General features: G+C 41.9%; 1 protein-coding gene across 17 annotated transcripts in view; it reads right to left on the bottom strand.

The window, feature by feature from the left end:
• PABIR3 (PABIR family member 3) overlaps positions 1–21,700 on the bottom strand; it is a 59,546-nt gene that overhangs the window by 15,847 nt on the left and 21,999 nt on the right. For 15 of the 17 annotated variants that reach the window (XR_010154716.1, XR_010154715.1, XR_010154717.1 and 12 more), the window contains one exon: positions 9,796–9,852. Coding sequence is in view for 14 of the 17 variants with exons in the window: in XM_063804262.1 (XP_063660332.1) it covers positions 9,796–9,852 (57 nt within the window). In the remaining 3 variants the exon portion in view is untranslated. Of the gene's footprint in view, positions 1–5,935; positions 6,120–9,795; positions 9,853–21,700 lie in introns of those variants that run through there. The other 2 variants (XM_063804265.1, XM_054676922.2) reach the window with 1 other exon arrangement.

The raw sequence follows: 21,700 nt of genomic DNA, 5'->3' as shown, positions 1-21,700 counted from the left end.
AGCGAGCCGAGATCACGCCACTGCACTCCAGCCTGGGCACCATTGAGCACTGAGTGAACCAGACTCCGTCTGCAATCCTCGCACCTCGGGAGGCCGAGGCTGGCAGATCACTCGCGGTTAGGAGCTGGAGACCAGCCCGGCCAACACCGCAAAACCCCGTCTCCACCAAAAAAATACGAAAACCAGTCAGGTGTGGCTGCGCGCGCCTGCAATCGCAGGCACTCGGCAGGCTGAGGCAGGAGAATCAGGCAGGGAGGTTGCAGTGAGCCGAGATGGCAGCAGTACAGTCCAGCTTCAGCTCGGCATCAGAGGGAGACGTGGAAAGAGAGGGAGAGGGAGACCGTGGGGGGGGGGGGGGGAGAGGGAGAGGGAGGAAAATGATGTTTTTTTTTAAAAAAAATTTGGCCAGGCACAGTGGCTCGTGCCTGTAATCCCAGCACTTTGGGAGGCCGAGATGGGTGGATCACGAGGTCAGGAGATCGAGACCATCTTGGCTAACACAGTGAAACCCCGTCTCTACTAAAATTAGCTGGGCGTGGTGGCGGGTGCCTGTAGTCCCAGCTACACGGGAAGCTGAGGCAGGAGAATGGCGTGAACCCGGAAGGCAGAGGTTGCAGTGAGCCGAGATTGCGCCACTGCACTCCAGCCTGGGCGACAGAGCGAGACTCTGTTCCAAAAAAAAAAAAATTTATCTTGGTCTTCGTTGTGGAAGTTGGATAAACTGGGAGAAACAGAAAATCTACTGGGATATTATTTCAGTAATCTAGACCCATGGGACAGAAGAAGGAAGCAGCAGTGACAACAAAGAGGATATTGTCAAGGAAGAATTAGTAGGATTAGAAGCCTAATTGGATACAGTAGAAAAATAAGGAAGAACTGAAGATAAATCAAGAGCTTTGAGTCTTAAACCTGTGACTATTTTGATACCATACAATGAGGTATCAAATCGAGAGCTTTGAGTCCTAAAACTGTGACTATTTTGATACCATACAATGAGGTATCAAATCGAGAGCTTTGAGTCTTAAAACTGTGACTATTTTGATACCATACAATGAGGTACAGAAAATGAGGGAATTGGAAAAGGTAATTTAAGAAGATAATTAGTCTTTTAAAAACAATGGAATAACAGTAAATTCAGCAAAATGTAATTGTTAGTATAGTTCTTCAATTTAATATTATATAGATAGTCTCCTCTAGTGTGAAACTCAAAGTATTTTGTAGTTCATTCGGTCAACAAGTACAGAGCAGGTAGTTTTGTGAAACTGAGATAGAATTCTGCTTAATATTCCTCCCACTGAAAGTTGGAGCATTAGCTAAAATCAGCTATTGAAGGTTGTTAGGAGAAGAGTGTTGACTCTTTTTCATTTATGTCTTGCCTATTTCCAAAATGGATTTGAGATGGTTTATAATAAGATTGTTAAAATAAGTATAAAAGGTCAACAGCCATGCATTATAACTGTAAGAAGCAGAGTACAGTATACTAGAAACCTAGTTTAAGGAGAATTGTTATACTTGGATGTTAAAGTTAGCTTTCCATTTTTCAGGATACATGGTAAAAATGGGAACTGTAAGTTACCAACTTTTGCTCTCCGAGGAGACTACATCTGAAAGATTTTAGTTACTGAGTGCCTGCACAGTACCCAATAAAGGCTTGTTGAAAGAATGAAACAATCTGTAAACTAAGATCAAATTTAAATTTTTTTTTTTTGGAGAAGGAGTCTTACTTTGTCACACCAGCTGGAGTGAGTGCAGTGGTACAATCTCAGCTCACTGCAACCTCTGGCTCCCGGGTTCAAGCGATTCTCCTGCCTCAGCCTCCCGAGTAGCTGGGATTACAGGCATGCCTCACCAGGTCTGGCTAATTTTTATATTTTTAGTAGAGATGGGGTTTCTTCACGTTGGTCAGGCTGGTCTCGAACTCCTGACCTCAGGTGATCCACCCGCCTCGGCCTTCCAAAGTGCTGGGATTACAGGCGTGAGCCACCGTGCCCGGCCAGCAAATTAAAAAAAAATTTTTTTAAAAGACGGAGTCTTCTTATGTTGCCCAGGCTGGTCTTGAACTCCTGGCCTCAAGTGATCCTCCTGCTTTGGCCTCTCAAGTCACTGGAATTACAGGCACGAACCACCACGCCCAGCTCAATTTCTTCTTATTGATTTTTACTTAAGACACTACAGAGAAAGTTAAGTTGTTACTGGGTGCCAATGACTCATATCCTGTTTAACAAATCAGGAATTAAATATAAAGCTATATAACAAAAAACTGTGAGCAGACTGTTACGGGTTGAATTGTGTCCCCTTAAATTCCTGTGTTGAAGTCCTAATCCCCAGTGCCTCAGGATGTGACCTTATTTAGAGACAGAATATATTCAGAAGCAAGCAGATTAGGATGAGGTCATTAGGGTGGGCCCTAATCCAATATGACCGCTGTCCTTCATGAAAAGGAGAAACTTGGAAACAAACACATGTACAGGGAGAACACTATGTGAACATGAAGATAGCCATCAACAAGCCAAGGGCAGAGGCCTGGAGCAGATCCTCCCTCACAGTTCTCAGAAGGAATCAACCCTACTGACACCTTTATCTCAGACTTCTAGCCCTAAGAAATGTGAAACAATATATTTCTGTTGTTTAAGCCGCCTAGTTTGTGATACTTTGCAATGGCAGCCTGAGCAAATATACAAACTGTTTCTGCATGGCACTAATTTATGTTTAGAGCTTTGGGAAACAGGGAACTACAGACTGAATGCATTCAGATCTTTTGGAATACAAGCTCAATTTTTATTAGGGGCCACACGTGGTGGCTCATGCCTGTAATGCCAGTACTTTGGGAGACTGAGGCAGGAGTACCACTTGAGGCCAGGATTTCAGGACCAGCCTGGGCACCACAGGGAGACGTCATCTCTCCAAAAATTTTAAAAAATGGCCAGGCGTAGTGGCTCATGCCTGTAATCCCAGCACTTTGGGATGCCGAGGCGGGTGGATCACCTGAGGTCAGGAGTTCTAGACCAGTCGGACCAATATGGTGAAACCCCGTCTCTACTAAAAATACAAAAGTTAGCCAGGTGTGGTGGGGGGTGCCTGTAGTCCCAGCTACTCGGGAGGCTGAGACAGGAGAATTGCTTGAACCCGGGAGGCGAAGGTTGCAGTGAGCCGAGATCATGCCACTGCACTCCAGCCTAGGCAACAGAGCAAGACTCCGTCTCAGAAATAAATAAATTAATTAAATTAAATAAAAAAATTATCCAGGCATAGTGGTGTGCACCTGTAGTCCTAGCTAGTTGGGAGGCTGAGGCAAGAGGATCACTTTAGCCCAGAAGGTTGAGGCTGCAGTGAGCTATGATCATGCCACTACACTCCAGCCTGGGCAACAGAGCAAGAACCTGTCTGAAAAATAAATAAATAAAATAAAATTTTTATTAGAAAGGAAAATTACACAAAATAATTCCTATGTAGGAATAATAACTGTGTTTAGAAAATTAACTTCTAGCTTGATGTCTCAGTCTCTTTAATACTTAGAAAACAGCTAACAACAACAGTTGAGAAGAAATTGTCCATTACCTGCTTAATAGGAAAGGTGTAACATAAACCAAATATTGGCCCAGAACCTAACATTGACTTGGAGCTGTGTGTTCATTTAAAATTAAAAGCAAATTTCATCATACTATTTTACAGGAGGCCAGGCGCGGTGGCTCATGCCTGTAATCCCAGCACTTCGAGAGGCCAAGATGGGCGGATCACCTGAGGTCAGGAGTTTGAGACCAACATGGTGAAACCCCCTCTCTACCATGGCCAACATGATGAAACCCCCTCTCTACTTAAAAAAAAAAAAAATTAGCTGGGTGGGGTGGTGGGCGCCTGTAATCCCAGCTACTCGGGAGGCTGAGGCTACAGAATCGCTTGAACCGGGGAGGCAGACGTTGCAGTGAGCCGAGATCGTGCCACTGCACTCCAGCCTGGGCGACAGAGTAAGACTCCGTCTAAATAAATAAATAAATAAAAATTTAAAAAACTATTTAACAGGAAATAGAGGATAAAACAACATAGTAACACCACATGGAACCAAAATCAGAATGTGGGACATTTTACAGGACAAATGGACTCCCTGGTTTCTTCAATAAATAAGAGGCATGGAACAAAAAACAGGCAGAAAATGCTGTTTTACAGCATGGTGCTGGTACCAAAACAGAGATATAGACCAATGGAACAGAACAGAGACCTCAGAAATAATACCACACATATACAACCATCTGCTCTTCAACAAACCTGACAAAAATAAGCAATGGGGAAAGGATTTCCTATTCAATAAATGGTGCTGGGAAAACTGGCTAGCCATATGCAGAAAACTGAAACTGGACCCCTTCCTTATACTTTATACAAAAATTAACTCAAGATGGATTAAAGATTTAAATGTAAAACCCAAAACCATAAAAACCCTAGAAGAAAACCTAGGCAATACCATTCAGGACATAGGCATGGGCAAAGACTTCATGATGAAAATGCCAAAAGCAATTCTAACAAAAGCAAAAATTGACAAATAGGATCTAATTAAACTAAAGAACTTCTGCACAGCAAAAGAAATTATCATCAGCGTGAACAGGCAACCTACAGCATAGGAGATAAGTTTTGCAATCTACCCATCTGACAAAGGTCTAATATCCAGAATCTACAAGGAACTGAAACAAGAAAAAACAAACAACCCCATCAAAAAGTGGGCAAAAGATATGAACAGACACTTCTCAAAAGAAGACATTTATGTGGCCAACAAACATACGAAAAAAAGCTCAACATCACTGATCATTAGAGAAATGCAAATCAAAACCACAGTGACATACCATCTCATGCCAGTCAGAATGGCGATGACTAAAAACTCAAGAAACAATAGATGCTGGCAAGGCTGTGGAGAAATAGGAACGCTTTTACATTGTTGGTGGGAATGTAAATTAGTTCAACCACTGTGGAAGACGGTGTGGCGATTCCTTAGGGATCTAGAACCAGAAATATCATTTGACCCAGAAATCCCATTACTGAGTATATACCCAAAGGAATATAATTCATTTTACTATAAAGACACATGCACACGCATGTTTACTGCAGTACTATTTACAATAGCAAAGACATGGAACCAACCTGAATGCCCATCAATGATAGACAGGATAAAGAAAATCTGGTACATATACACCATGGAATACTATGCAGTCATAAAAAGGAATGAGATCATGTCCTTTGCAGGGACATGAATGAAGCTGGAAGCCATCATCCTCAGCAAACTAACACAGGAACGGAAAACCAAACAATGCATGTCCTCACTCCTAAGTGGGAGTTGAACAATGAGAACACATGGACACAGGGAGGGGAACAACACACATCAGGGCCTGTTGCGGGGTGGGTGGTGAGGGGAGGGAACCTAGATGACAGATCAATAGGTGCAGCAAACCACCATGGAACACGTATACCTATGTGACAAACCTGCACATTCTGCCCATGTATCCTGGAACATAAATAAAATAAAATAAAAATGCTGTTTTAAATAAAAGAGATCTAAGAGATATATATCAACTAAATGTCATATTTGGATTGTGTTTGGATCAGTTAAAAAATGCATTTTTGAGAATTAGGAAAAATATAACATGGATTTAGATGACATTAAGGAATAAGGTAATTTGTTATGCATAATGATGGCATTGTGATTATGGAGAAAAAAAGTCCTTCTCATACCCATAAACTTGGGTAAAAAGATATGTCAGAAATTTACTTTAAAGCACTCTCTCCCACCCCTAAAAGAGAAGCAGATCGATGAAAAAGGATGTACAAAATGTGGATAATTGTTAAAGCTGGGTGTTAGGTACATGAAGATTCTATATTCCATGTTTTAAATTTTCCATTTAAAAAGATTTTTTTTAATGCAGTACTCTTGGCACTATGCATAATTACTTACAGTCATCCCTTGGTATATGTGGGGAATTGGTTCCAGCACCCCCCCACTGCAATACCAAAATCCACACATCCTCAAGTCCACAGTGGGCCTTCTGGAACCCGAGGATACAAAAAGTCACCCATACGTATAGGAGGGTTTCACATCACACGCCATTCAAATCCATGTTGTTCAAGTTTGGAGGTTCCTCAAAAAATGAAAAATAGAGTTACCATATGATCCAGCAATCTCACTCCAAGGTACATCACCCACCAAAAAGGAAATCAGCATATAGAAGAGATATCTACATTCCCATGTTTATTGCAGCACTGTTTACAATACCTAAGATTTGGAAGCAGCCTAAGTGTTCATCAACAGATGAATGGATAAAGAAAATGTGATACATATAAACAGTGGAGTACTATTCAGCCATAAAAAGAATGAGATCCAGGCTGGGCACGGTGGCTCACGCCTGTAATCCCAGAACTTTGGGAGGCTGAGGCAGGCAGGATCACCTGAGGTCAGGAGTTCGAGACCAGCCTGGGCAACATGGCGAAACCCTGTCTCTACAAAAAATACAAAAATTAGCCTGTCGTGGTGGCGTGGGCCTATAAACCTAGCTACTCAGGAGGCTGAGGCAGGAAAATCACTTGAACCTGGGAGGCAGAGGTTGCAGTGAGCTGAGATGGCGCCACTGTACTCCAGCCTGGGTGATAGAGCAAGACTGTCTCAAAAAAAAAAAAAAAAAAAGGGATCCAGTCGTTTGCAGCAACATGGATGAAACTGGAGGTCATTATGTTAAGTGAAATAAGCCAGGCACAGAAAGACAAACATCGCATGTTCTAACTTATCTTCTTTTTTCTTTTTTTTGAGACGGAGTCTCTCTCTGTCACCCAGGCTGGAGTGCAGTGGCGCGATCTCGGCTCACTGCAACCTCCGCCTCCCAGGTTCAAGTGATTCTTTAGCCTCAGCCTCCTGAGTAGCTGAGATTACAGGCACCCACCACCACGCACAGGCACCCACCACGCACGGCTAATTTTTGTATTTTTGGTAGAGACGGGGTTTCACCATGTTGGCCAGACTGGTCTCGAACTCCTGACCTCAAGTGATCTGCCCACCTCAGCCTCCCAAAGTGCCGGGAATACAGGCGTGAGCCACTGCGCCCAGCCTCATGTTCTTGCTTATTTGTGGGAGGTAAAAATTAAAACACTTGAACTCATGGAGATAGAGATTAGAAGGATGGTTACCAGAGGCTGGGAAGGGTAAATGAGGGGTGGCGAAGAAGTGGGATGGTTAATGGGTACAAAAATATAGTTAGAAAGAACAAATAAGACTCAGTATTTGCTAGCACAACAGGGTGACTATAGTCAATAATAATTTAATTATACATTTAAAAATAACTAAAAGGATAATTGAATTGTTTGTAACACAAAGGATAAATGCTTGAAGGGATGGATACTCCATTTACCCTGATGTGATTATTACATGTTGCATACCTATATCAAAGTATCTCATGTACCCCATGGCACCCGTAAAAATTAAATTAATTACTTTTTAAAAACCCAGGTTGTTGAAGGGTCAGTTGTAATTCTTTTCATCCTCAAAACGATTCTATGAGATAGCCAATATTATTCCCCCCATTTTGAAAAATCAATGCCCTTATTAATGTTGTTAAAGTGAAAGTTCAGAAGGTAATGGGGAGAGAACCAGACATTTCTGTTTTGCACTTAAAAGGTTAAGTTTAATAGGGACAAAGAAGTCAGTCAAAGAATGCATGTAAAGAAATATGCAACTTATGCCAGGCACAGTGGCTCACCCCTGTAATCCCAGCACTTTGGGAGGCTGAGGCGAGCAGATCACTTGAGGTCAGGAGTTCGAGACCAGCCTGACCAACATGGTGAAACCCTATCTCTACTAAAAATACAAAAAAATTAGCCGGGTGTGGTGGCACGCACCTGTGATCCCAGCTACTTGGGAGGCTGAGGCAGGAGAATCCCTTGAACCCAGGAGGTGGAGATTGTAGTGAGCTGAGACAGCACCACTGCACTCCCGCCTGGGTGACAGAGTGAGACTCTGTCTCAAAAACAAAGAAAAAAAAAAAGAAATATGCAACTTAAGATATCTATCAGACCATTAAACTGCTGAAAATAAGTCTTAATTTTCCATTCAATCAGTATCCAGACTGAAAATTAATGTTTTTCTCTTTTCCCATCTCATTCATTTTCTACTTATATTTCATTTTTAAATATTTATAATACATATTATGTTACTATGGAAATAAACTGCATTAAACTTATATTCCTAACCAGTGTAAATTAGGATTTATATCAAGCTTCACCAGCAAATAGCAACACATAACCCATTTTCAAATATTTGGTTTAATTTAGGAGAAGCAAAGAAACATATTGCACAGATAAACATGAGGTCACTTTACTCCTTTGAACTTGTTTCATTCCTTAAGAATTTCTAAAATAGCTACATACAAAGACAGGAGTAAAAGCAAGTTTTACCCACTAAAAAGTAAAAAAAACAGCCTGGCGTGGTGGCTCACGCCTGTAATCCCTGCAATTTGGGAGGCCGAGGTGGGCAGATCACCTGAGGTCAGGAGTTCAAGACCAGCCTGGCCAACATGATGAAACCCCGTCTCTACTAAAAATACAAAAATTAGCCGGGCGTGGTGGCAGGCGTCTGTAATCCCAGCTACATGGGAGGCTTAGGCAGGAGAATCGCTTGAACCTGGGAGGTGGAGGTTGCAGTGAACCAAGATGGAGCCACTGCACTCCAGTCTGGGCAACAGAGCGAAACTCTGTCTCAAAAAAAAAAAAAAAAAAAAAAAAGGAAAAAAACCATTTTTACCATACTTTCTTGCTAGTGGATAAGCTGACCTTAGGGAAGCCATGCCACAGGGGTGAAAGGGAGAGAGGGAAAAGAAGCAAGAGTTGGAGGACTAATAACTAGGATTACAAGATGGTATTATGGGCTTTGTGCACTGAAACAGGGAAAGGGGAGCTGGAAAATAATCCAGTAATCTGGGGCCAAATCTTGGCTCTGACATTCACCAACTCTGGAGATTGGGTAAATTGCTAAATTTCTCCCCTTTTTAGTTTCTGACCTTATAAAGTTGTTGTAAGATAAAATGAGACCACAAATGTAAAGTACCTGTTAGTACTAAGTGAATAATAAGTTAAGCCTCTCTTGGGGGAAAAAATGTCTGCTTGTAGCTGGGTCAAAGAAAAAAATACCACCTGTGGGGTAGTGGTGATTAGATCTTTTGAGTTCTGTGGCTAATCCTTGGATAATTAAAAGGTTGAATTCTGTATTATGCTTGTGCTATTAAGCATGCATGTGCACAGGAGTGCACAACCACCCACCCACCCACATACACCCTCCCAACCACATACACAAACACAAACACACAAACACAGAGACGTGCATGTGTGCACATGGGCACAAAATATAAACCAGTGAGGTACCATGTGTCCCTGAACTCAGATCACTAAGAACAAAACAATAGCATGAAGACCATTTTATCTGTCAAAAAAACTCATCTGAGGGTTAAAAAAATAATAACTACAGTTATTATGAAGCTGAAAATTAATTTTTATGTGTAGCATTCCACTTTCAGATCCCTGGAAGAAAGAAGCTAGACTCAAGGTATAAGAGTATGCAGTATTTCTAGAAATTATTAATTAATTAAAATAGTTAATAAGCCAAATAAAGTGCTTCTTAGTTTTGTTTTTTTTTTGAAGAAATCATTCCTAGAAATAAAAACTTAATATTACACGTGACCTCACTTAGAATTACTGAAACATAGGTATTTTCACAAAGAAAAATAAAATTTACTTTTTTAAATGAACAGCTGTCAGTTTGGAAAGTCTTCTTACCTGTTTGATTTGATGAAGGCGGCTGATGGAACCATGAAAGGGAGGAGGTGGCAACAACTGAAATTTAAAATATAGAAGTCAAGCTTGCTTTAATGTTTGTGATTAATTACATCTAAACATTAAGTCAATGTTGAATTACCTAAAATATTTATTTAGTGTCTTATGCACGCCAGCAACAGTATCAGTTAGGTTCAAAGTTAAAAAAAGATCCAACTGGATCTTGACTGAAAATTATACTAATCAAAAATCAACACTTTCCAAAACAGAACAAAATAACTGTTATCATAATAAATACAGAGCAGAACATCAATAGAGGATTTTGTTTGTCTCTACCTTTTCTTTCCTAAGGCACTAGATCTTAAAATTGCCTCATTTTTCTTGCCAGTTTTAGCCCATCATTAAAGCTTAGTGAGAGGTATTACCCAGAACAAAAAGCTGAAACAGTCATTGAATCAGTAGCTAGCTTGCCAAGCATACTGCCCAAAAATCATAAACAGAATAACTACATCAAATATCCTGGAATCTAGCTGGGAAACCAAACTTTCATAATATGAAATGACTTTAAGGTAATCACTTTCAAGTCATTTAGCACATTTTACTCTTGGTTGCTAAGATACTTCTTGTCTAGGTCCTTTCTCTTTTTCGGGGCTACTTTTTCCTTTTCAGTCTTTTCTCAAAGCTTATGAGGACCCACACAAGAGGGGAATGAAAGAATGGAGGGATTTAAAGCTAAGTGTGAAAATGAGGCTTGAAAATTACCTTCAGAATTCATCTGTAAACTCTTTCTGTACCGTGGTTATTTCTTAAAATGCCAGATAATGTGTTTACCATATCTTAGTTTCAAATTCTATCTTAAGAGCACATTGAGTTGTACATTCAAAATATTGAATGAGGCCGGGCGCGGTAGCTCATGCCTGTATTCCCAGCACTTTGGGAGGCCAAGGCAGGCAGATCACTTGAGGCCAGGAGTTCAAGACCAGCCTGGCCAACATGGTGAAACCCCATCTCTACTAAAAATACAAAAATTAGCCATGCGTGGTGGCATGTGCCTCTGATCCCAGCTACTTGGGATTTTTAAGAAAAATAAAAGACCTGGAGGCCAGGCACGGGAGGCTCATGCCTATTATCCCGGCACTTTGAGAGGATCACTTGAGGCCAGGAGTTCAAGACCAGCCTAAGCAAGATGGCAAAAACCCACCTCTACAAATATATATATATATATATATATATATAGAGAGAGAGAGAGAGAGAGAGAGAGAGAGAGAGAGCACTGAGCTAGACTCTGAAGATCGAAAGATAAATAAGACATTTTCCTGTCCTTGAGCAAGTCAGAGTCTAAGTCTAGTTAGCGGAAACTAGGTCACAGCCAAATGGCAGAACAGAGTTACGATTTGGGTTCAAAGGACAGAGTTCAAAGGACAGAGAACTCTGTGTGGGTCTTGGAGAAGTCTTCATAGAGGAGTAGCAACTCATTAGATAGAGAAGAGGAGGGAGGACATTTCAAGGAGTGAGAGGAAACACTCAGGCAGAGAGGAATGTTCAGGGAACAGTAAGGTTCAGGGTGGCTGAAACTTAGTACCTGCGAGGGTACAACAGGAAACAAATTTAGGGAAATTAGGCTAAAACCAGATTGTAGTTTTTGGACTTTAGCCTTTGAGCACAATAGGAAACCCAGAGCATAGATTCCTCTGAGTTCTTAAACCTCAAAGCTTGTTTAAACAAGATCATATCTGCTTTAAAAAGGTAACCCTAGCAACATCATGCAGAACACATTGATGGTGGATGGAAGAGGGACTAGACGCAGGGTCACAGGCCAGGTCACAGATGGTGAGGGTCTAAATGAAAAAGGGAGAGTGAAGAGAAGGAGGTAGATTGGAGAAATGACCAGAAGGCTGAAAAAGAGGTTGCTAAGGTTCCCAGTAGAAACCAATAGATGGAGTGTGGCCATGAAAGGCAGTAAGAGGCTCTCGCTCTCCCTCTCCCTCTCCCTCTCCCTCTCCCTCTCCCTCTCCCTCTCTTTCCACGGTCTCCCTCTGATGCCGAGCCGAAGCTGGACGGTACTGCTGCCATCTCAGCTCAACCTCCCTGCCTGATTCTCCTGCCTCAGCCTGCCGAGTGCCTGCGATTGCAGGGGCATGCTGCCACGCCTGACTGGTTTTCATATTTTTTTGGTGGAGACGGGGTTTCGCTGTGTTGGCCGGGCTGGTCTCCAGCTCCTAACCGCGAGTGATCTGCCAGCCTCGGCCTCCCGAGGTGCCGGGATTGCAGACGGAGTCTCGTTCACTCAGTGCTGAATGGTGCCCAGGCTGGAGTGCAGTGGCGTGATCTCGGCTCGCTACAACCTCCACCTCCCAGCAGCCTGCCTTGGCCTCCCAAAGTGCCGAGATTACAGCCTCTGCCCGGCCGCCACCCCGTCTGGGAAGTGAGGAGCGTCTCTGCCTGGCCGCCCATCGTCTGGGATGTGAGGAGCCCCTCTGCCTGGCTGCCCAGTCTGGAAAGTGAGGAGCGTCTCTGCCCGGCCGCCATCCCATCTAGGAAGTGAGGAGCGCCTCTTCCCGGCCGCCATCCCATCTGGGAAGTGAGGAGCGTCTCTGCCCGGCCGCCCATCGTCTGAGATGTGGGGAGCACCTCTGCCCTGCTGCCCCGTCCAGGATGTGAGGAGCGTCTCTGCCCGGCCGCCCGGTCTGAGAAGTGAGGAGACCCTCTGCCTGGCAACCGCCCTGTCCGAGAAGTGAGGAGCCCCTCCGCCCGGCAGCCGCCCCGTCTGAGAAGTGAGGAGCCCCTCCGCCCAGCAGCCACCCCGTCTGGGAAGTGAGGAGCGTCTCCGCCCGGCAGCCACCTCGTCCGGGAGGGAGGTGGGGGGGTCAGCCCCCCGCCCGGCCAGCCGCCCCGTCCGGGAGGTGAGGGGCACCTCTGCCCGGCCGCCCCTACTGGGAAGTGAGGAGCCCCTCTGCCCGGCCAGCCGCCCCGTCCTGGAGGGAGGTGGGGGGGTCAGCCCCCCGCCCGGCCAGCCGCCCCGTCCGGGAGGGAGGTGGGGGGATCAGCCCCCCGCCCGGCCAGCTGCCCCGTCCAGGAGGTGAGGGGCGCCTCTGCCCGGCCGCCCCTACTGGGAAGTGAGGAGCCCCTCTGCCCGGCCACCACCCCGTCTGCGAGGTGTACCCAACAGCTCATTGAGAACGGGCCATGATGACAATGGCGGTTTTGTGGAATAGAAAGGGGGGAAAGGTGGGGAAAAGATTGAGAAATCGGATGGTTGCCGTGTCTGTGTAGAAAGAGGTAGACATGGGAGACTTTTCATCTTGTTCTGTACTAAGAAAAGTTCTTCTGCCTTGGGATCCTGTTGATCTGTGACCTTACCCCCAACCCTGTGCTCTCTGAAACATGTGCTGTATCCACTCAGGGTTGAATGGATTAAGGGCGGTGCAAGATGTGCTTTGTTAAACAGATGCTTGAAGGCAGCATGCTCGTTAAGAGTCATCACCACTCCCTAATCTCAAGTACCCAGGGACACAAACACTGCGGAAGGCCGCAGGGTCCTCTGCCTAGGAAAACCAGAGACCTTTGTTCACTTGTTTATCTGCTGACCTTCCCTCCACTATTGTCCTGTGACCCTGCCAAATCCCCCTCTGCGAGAAACACCCAAGAATGATCAATTAAAAAAAAAAAAAAAAAAAAAAAAGAAAGGCAGTAAGAGGAGTGAGTTAGTGAGTGGAGGGAAGATGAGTGTTCAAAAAGTATGTGTTGGGCCACGTGTGGTGGCTCATGCCTGTAATCCCAGCACTTCCGGAGGGGGAGGCGGAGGCGGGTGGATCACTTGAGGTCAGGAGTTCGAGACCAGCCTGGCCAACATAGTGAAACCCTGTCTCTCCTAAAAATACAAAAATTAGCCAGGCATGGTGGCGGGTGCCTGTAACCCCAGCTACTCAGGAGGCTGAGGCAGAAGAATCGCTTGAACCTGGGAGGCAGAGCTTACAGTGAGCTGAGATCGTGCCACTGCACTCCAGCCTGGGCAACAGAGCAAGACACCATCTCCAAATAAATAAATAAATAAATAAATAAATAAATAAATAAATAAATAAAATAAAGTATGTGTTGGATAAATAAATGTTTCTATGAAGCAGATAGTCTGAATTTTTGTTGGGTTTTAAAATGTATCATATTGCTGCTTAAGGAATATATCACCTCACTAATTATATGTTGCTTAAAGTATTAAAATCAGTTTGTTTTTTTCAAATCATTTGCTAGAAAGTAGAAGAAACAGCCAAGGTTGTAAAAATAACAATAGAAAATTGGTATGTGGGTAACTGAAAATTTACTACATATAAATTTTATTTGACAATTAGCAACAACTACTTTACCACAATAATTCGCTATTGTCAAAATATGGCTAGCTGTTAAGTATTTCACTATTTTTTGAATACTTGCTATGTTTAATGAGCTATTTTTCTGCTCAGAGGGGAATGAGAGAATCTTTTTCTTAAAAAAAAAAGACAGCTAATAAGCTGTTGTTATTACCCTCAGTTATTACTCAGAGACCTTACAATCCACTGAAGAAACCAGTCTTGGAAGCAGATTTTATATAAGAGACAAGGAAGTGCGTGTCAAATGAAAGCAAAGTGGGGTGGGAATAAAAAGCAAAGATGAAGTGGGTGTGTGTAGGGGGTGGGAGGTGGAAGACAAATAAGAAAGGCATAAGGTGGTATTTCAGTTGGACCTTCAGAACAAGGAGTTTGCCAGCATAAGCAACAGAAAAGTGAAAGTGCTTGGCATGTTTTAAGACAGGATACTGGCCCTGTGTGAGTGGCACACCAAGTTCGTGGAGGGAGAAAGGACTCTGAGGCCAAAAGCGTGAAGATATTAGAAAGCTTTAAATGTCATGCTCAAAGAGTTTGAACTGTGGGAAAATGATCTACTCTGTTATACATAGGAGAAGAGCAGGTTACACCTAATAGCACCATCTATTTAACTTTGGAATAGATATACTCAGATACATATCATCAGCCCTGAGCCTGGTTCTATTGCTATCCAGAGAATGGGTATAAACATGTCACGCTGGATGCGGTGGCTCACACCTGTAATCCTAGCACTTTGACAGGCCAAGGCAGGCAGATCACTTGAGGTCAGGAGTTCAAGACCAGCCTGGCCAACATGGTGAAACCCCATCTCTACTAAAGACAAAAAAAAAAAAAAAAAAAAAAGATCCGGGCGTGGTAGCAGGCGCCTATAATCTCAGCTACTCTGGAGGCTGCCACAGGAGAATCACTTGAACCTGGGAGGCGGAGGTTGCAGTGAACCAAGATCACATCACTGCACTCCAGCCTGGATGACAGAGCAAGACTGACTCAAAAAATAATAATAATAAAAAAAATCTGACAGTTGTGGACTCTTGACTGGCGCATAACTCAGACTGGCCTGTACTAATCATGTTCCAGGGTTGATATCTTAAGGAAATTTGTAATTCAAATCAATAGTGCTACTAGCTGACCCTTCTAACAAAAGTCAGAAATCTTTTCTGGATAAAACTTATATTAAAGGGATACATTGGATATATAATTTGTTGCTATAGGCAATAGTGTTATGAACAACATGCTAGAGTTGCTGTTTTAAGCATCTATTTAATGTGATAATGGTGATAATGCATGTAATGTGTTTAGCACAGCACCTGGCAGAGTTTGTGCTAAATAAATGGTAACTATTACTACTACCACCATTATTACTACCATCATCAAACACTCTAGAATACATCCTTTAATGATACATAAACAATTTGAATTATATGCTAAGTATTTATAAAACTAGGCTATCTGTCCCCTGTTACCCAGCAGTTTCCAGTCTTTTCCTATTTGATCTTTCATTTATTTATTTTTAATATATTTTATTTTTTAGAGCACTCTTCGGTTCACAGCGAAATTGAACAGAAATTATAAAGAGTTCCCACATACCCCCCCCGGCTCTCACACAAGTGCAGCCTCTCCCACTACCAACATCCCTCACCAGAATGGTGCATTTTTTACAACCAATGAACCTGCATTGGCACATCATTACCACCCAAAGTTCATAGTTTACATTTAGGTTCACTCCTGGTGTTGGACATGCTAAGGGTTTTGTATGACATGCATCCATCATTATAGTATGGTACAGAATAGTTTCACTGTCCTAAAATTCCCCTATGCTCTGCCTGTTTGTCCTGATCTTTTATTTTTTTTCTTTTTTCTTTTTTTGAGAAGGAATCTCAGTCTGTCACCCAGGCTAAAGTGCAGTGGCCAGTGGCCCAATTTTGGCTCAATGCAACCTCCACCTCCTGGGTTAAAGCATTTCTCCTGCCTCAGCCTCCCGAGTAGCTGGGATTACAGGCGTGCGCCACCACGCCCGGCTAATTTTTATATTTTTAGTAGAGACAGGGTTTCTCCATGTTGGCCAGACTGGTCTCGAACTCCTGGCTTCAAGTGATCCACCCGCCTTGGCCTCCCAAAGTGCTGGGATTACAGGCATGAGCCACCGGACCTGGCCCTGATCTTTTTGTTTTTAACAGAAATAGGCTCACATTTTTTCTCATTATAAAGCATATATACTCAATATATATAATTTAATACATTCTGAGTCTTTCCATGTTAAAATTCATCTGCAACACCATTTTAAGTGCTGAATATTATACTGTAAGGACGTACCATAATAATAAGCAGCACTTTTATTATGTGCCACACGTTTTATCTCACTCAATTCTCACAGCAACCCCACGAGGTAGGCATTATTATCACCTTCATTTTGCCTCAGAAAAACTGAGGGCTACAGTGATTAAGCAACTTGTCCAAGGGGTTATGCAGTCATTGCTAGAACTGGAATTCAAATACAGGTAACGAAGGCTCTTTCGATTGACCTATTCCCTATTGTTAGACATTCAGGCTGTTGCCATATTTTTTGCCAGCTCTTATAAATAATGTTGTAATAATATCTTTTAAGCTAATGTTTGTGCACATCCTTAATTAATTCTTTAGGATCAATTCATAGAGCTGGAGTTTCTGGGTTGCAAGGTTGTTGATACATATCACCAAGCTGCCCTCCAGAAAACTTATACAAATTTATTTCCCAGTAGTGTATTAGAATACCTATTTCCTCATACCCTCTCAACATTAGATACGGTGACTTTTTTTCTTTTTTACTTTGAACCCCAAATATTGCTAATTTAAAAAATATTTATGTGCCCATTCTTAAGGCATACTATAAAAATAATCAAACTTTCAAAGCAAGCAGAAAACATTGTGATTTATACAGTGTTGGAGATTCTTCCTCAGTGTTTCCCTTTAGTAACACTAATTGAGAAGTTGTGCAGTGGCATGAACAGAATCTGAAAAATTTAGGTTTTCCTGAAAAAATCTCATATACACATGGATATATATGTGTACATGTATACATTTTGCATGTATATGCATATATATGTATACGTGTATGTATATATGTATATATGTACATAGAATACACGTATACAAATATACATATATATACACATATATACAGATACACACACACACCTTTGAAGAGGCAGAATTTTAATACGTTTAATTCATGCCACTAAGGTTCACATCTTCATCAATCAAATGCCCAGAAAATTCACAATATATAACATGAAACACTATGGTTTATAAAGTTTATAATCTAATGAAAAAGATATATAACCTGAACTTAAATGTATACATATACTTTCTATAGAAATTATGACACTTTGGCTGTATTATAATGACATGTCATAAATAAGACAATTACTTTCTATTTTTTAATTTTTTATTTATTTAACTTTTATTTTAGGTTTGGGGGTACATGTGAAGGTTTGTTACATAGGTAAACATGTGTCACCAGGATTTGTTATACATATTATTTCTTTTCTTTTTTTTTTTTTTTTGAGACGGAGTCTCGCTCTGTCACCCAGGCTGGAGTGCAGTGGTGCAATCTCAGCTCACTGCAACCTCCATCTCCCAGGTTCAAGCAATTCTCCTGTCTCAGCCTCCTGAGTAGTTGGGACTACAGGCACGTATCATCATGCCCGGCTAATTTTTTTGTATTTTTAGTAGAGATGGGGTTTCACCATGTTGACCAGGCTGATCTCAAACTCCTGACCTCAGGTGATCTGCCCACCTTGGCCTTCCAAAGTGCTGGGATTACAGGTGTGAGCCACCGCGCCTGGCCTGTTGTACATACTATTTCATCACCCAGGTAGTAAGCCCAGTACCTAATAGTTATCTTTTCTGCTTCCCTCCTCACATCCTCCCCGCTCAAGTAGACCCTAGTGTCTGTTGTTTCCTTGTGTTCATAAGTTCTTATCATTTAGCTCCGACTTATAAGTGAGAAAACATGGTATGGCAAATTTCCTTCATAAAATAATGATGAAAGACTTCCCTAGAAGAGATTATTTTTAATTTATACCTAAGGGATGGGAAGGAACCAGTTTAGGTTCAGGCAAAGGCTTAGGATTTCCCACTGAAAAACTTCATCCAGGAAATCATGAGAAGATGGACTGAAATTGATGACACCAGCAGGGAGATAGTGTGAAATGTCTGAGGTAGGTAGGATTTGAACTTGAGCTACAGAATCATAAGCTACAAGAATTTTTTTAATTGGACAAAATGTGGATCAAATCTTGTATTGGCTGATTCTTTTAGTAATAATGTGAGAAATTAATTGCAGAAAACAAGGCTTCTGGAAGAGAATTCTCCCCAAATTAAGTACTACAAGTGGCGTTTGCAAAGGAATTACCTTAGATAATTTTTCCACATGAAACAAAGTATTAAAATAGAAATAGTGACTTTACTGAGATGTAATAAACATCACTGGTATCTTTTGTGTAAATTTCCCACTGTGCCTTTTTCTCACACTCCAGGAAGAAAGAAAAGTCTTTGGAAGGAACCAAGAGTATCAGCACCAAGGAATGATGTCATGGTGTGAAGGTGGCTTGGAGTAGAAGTAGCGGGAGGTTAGGGAGGGTGCTGGGTGAAGCTAATTACTAAGAATTATCTCCAGTGAAGGGATTAAGATAGGAGGAAAAACCAAGCTTAGTTCCATTTAAGAGAGATCACAGAAAATTCATATTGTAAAGACATTAAGATTTTTAAAAATTATTTTTCATTTTCCTAGGTTTGCTGTTTTTAAGCCATTTCCTACTATAGTAACTAGAGATAAAATGCTCAGAAAATCCTAAACAAAGGGTTGTACACTGTGTTTATAAATGTCTCTGCCTAGTTTCAGAAGAGATTTAAGATGGTTTATAATGCTACTTAACATGAACTGAACATGGGCTAGATGTGCAGGGCATAAAGCAGGATCAGGAATGTATTACATGCTTGCAACTTTGTGGGCCATACACTAGATTTGGGGTTTGTGGTTGCCAATAGGAAAAGCAAAACCTAATGAGACAGATGTCAGTAGGCCTAAAATTAGAACAGATGAATTGCTCGAGAAAAGCACAACCTTTTCTCTTAGGAAGATGAGACATTTCCCCTGCTTCCTTTGGAAGAGGAGGGGGTGGGGATGGAGAAGTGACGCAGTGACACCCGGCTTGAGCAGAAGTGCCAGAATTCCTGGTGGGAGAGAAAGGAACAGGCATGGCAACTTCAGAGTTCTTAGGAGATAAAGCAAAGGGGCGATTTGGGAGAAGGCATAGTCTCAAGGTCAGAAGAGGTCTTTGGGCTTCTGTTCAACAGAAGTGGGTGAAGTAATTTCCTGAGAGAAGTGAAGAAAATATTTGCACTTAATTAAACAAAATAATTGTGAGGGAACAGTTTTTTTTTTTTTTTTTTTTTTTTACAATGCTTGGAAAATACGCATCTTTATTTTTGTGTTCATTCAACACAAAAACCCATGGCTCTTCAATGCCCTCTGTCACAGTGATTTGTTTCTAAAACACGGTTTTACCTATATACGTATGTATACACACACACACCCATATATATATATATACACACACACACACATATAATATAAAATATATATATATACATATATATGTGTATATATATATTTTTTTCATATGGAGTCTGTCTCTGTCGCCCAGGCTGGAGTGCAGTGGCGGGATCTCGGCTCACTGCAAGCTTCACTCCCCGGGTTCAAGAGATTCTCCTGCCTCAGCCTCCCAAGTAACTGGGATTACAGGCGCGTGCCACCAGACCTGGCTAATTTTTCGTATTTTTAGTAGAGACGGGGTTTCACTATATTGACCAGGCTAATCTCAAACTCCTGAACTCAAGTAATCCGCCCGCCTCGGCCTCTGAAAGTGCTGGGATTACAGGCGTGAGCTACTGTGCCCAGCCTGTTTTACCCATATTTAAATACATGAAAAGCAGCACCAATTTTTAAAATTGTGGTAAAATACACTAACATGAAACTTACCATCTTAACCATTTTGAAGTATACAGTTCAGCAGTGTTAAGTACATTCCCACTGTTGTGCAGCCAATCTCCAAAACTCTTTTCATCGTGCAAAACTGAAACCCTTTAAAATTGTACCCTTGCAAAACTGTACCCTTTAAACAACAACTCCCCATTCCCTCCTCCTCCCAGCCCCTAGCAACCACCATTCTACCTTCTGTGTCTATGAATTTGGCTACTTTAGATGCCTGTGGCACCAATTTTAAGGATAGACTAGTATAGGACATAACCATTAAACTTATAGTTTATGATATCATTCAATAATATTTGTATTTTTTCAAGAATAATGTTTCTATTTTGTAATATAATATCTACTAGAAATGAAAACACCTGTATTGCTCATGCTTTGTGAAAAACATCCAACTAGTATAGAAAAGCATAAAGTAAAAATAAAATTCTGCCTATAATGTCATGCTCCAGAGATATCTACTAAAGATAGGTTGATAGATATCCTTCTCGACATCTTTAAATATATGTAAGAGCTTGCTATCCATTGATTTTGAACCCTGGGTCTAATTACTAGTTACATAATTAACTGTGGCTGCTGAAGATGGTAGGGTGGAAAGATAGAAGGAACCTGGGTCTCTGATGATGTCATTGGCCCACTGAACTAACCCGGCCTAGAACCTCCTTTTCTTGGGGCTTCTTATTATTTGAGATAATAATGCTCCTTATTGCTCCTTATTGTTTAAGTCTCTCTGTTTTTTGTTTGTTTGTTTGCTTTTGTTTTTGTTTTTGAGACAGAGTCTTACTCTGTCACCCAGGTTGGAGTGCAGTGGCGTGATCTCGGCTCACTGCAAACTTCACTTCCCGGGTTCAAGCGATTTTCCTGTCTCAGCCTCCTGAGTAGCTGGGATTACAGGCGCATGCCACCATGCCCGGCTAATTTTTGTATTTTTAGGAGAGACATGGTTTCACCATGTTGGCCAGGTTGGTCTTGAACTCCCGACCTCAGGTGATCCGCCCACCTTGGCCTCCCAAAGTGCTGGGATTACAGGCCTGAGTCACCTCGCCCAGGCTGTTTAAGTCTCTTCTAATTGGATTTTACTGCTTTTGCCAAAAGCAATCTAATTCATCATGTCATTCTCCTAGAAAATTCAGCAGTTCTATACTAAAGGTAAGTATATACTTACTTATGTCTTATAATAATAATGAAGTGATACTTAGACACAATAAAAGCATATGCATAGTATTGCTATAGCAAGCTAAACCAACAAGCCTTGAAATCCCCATCATCCAATAAGTTAAAATGACTTCAATTCTGCCAAACACAATCTGTTATATAAGATGGTTTATTTTAAATATACATTATATTAAACTGAACGTTATGCAAATTAGGAGCCTAGAATTCCTAAGGAATGTTATGCATTTTTAAAATGCCAAGAATCACCGGGCACAGTGGCTTACGCCTGTAATCCCAGTACTTTGGGAGGCCGAGGCAGGCGGATCACGAGGTCAGGAGTTTGAGACCAGCCTGGCCAATATGGTGA

Source organism: Pan troglodytes, chromosome X, assembly GCF_028858775.2.
Source record: "Pan troglodytes isolate AG18354 chromosome X, NHGRI_mPanTro3-v2.0_pri, whole genome shotgun sequence".
Taxonomy (NCBI): Eukaryota; Metazoa; Chordata; class Mammalia; order Primates; family Hominidae; genus Pan; species Pan troglodytes.
This window is presented reverse-complemented; position numbering and strand designations above follow the sequence as displayed.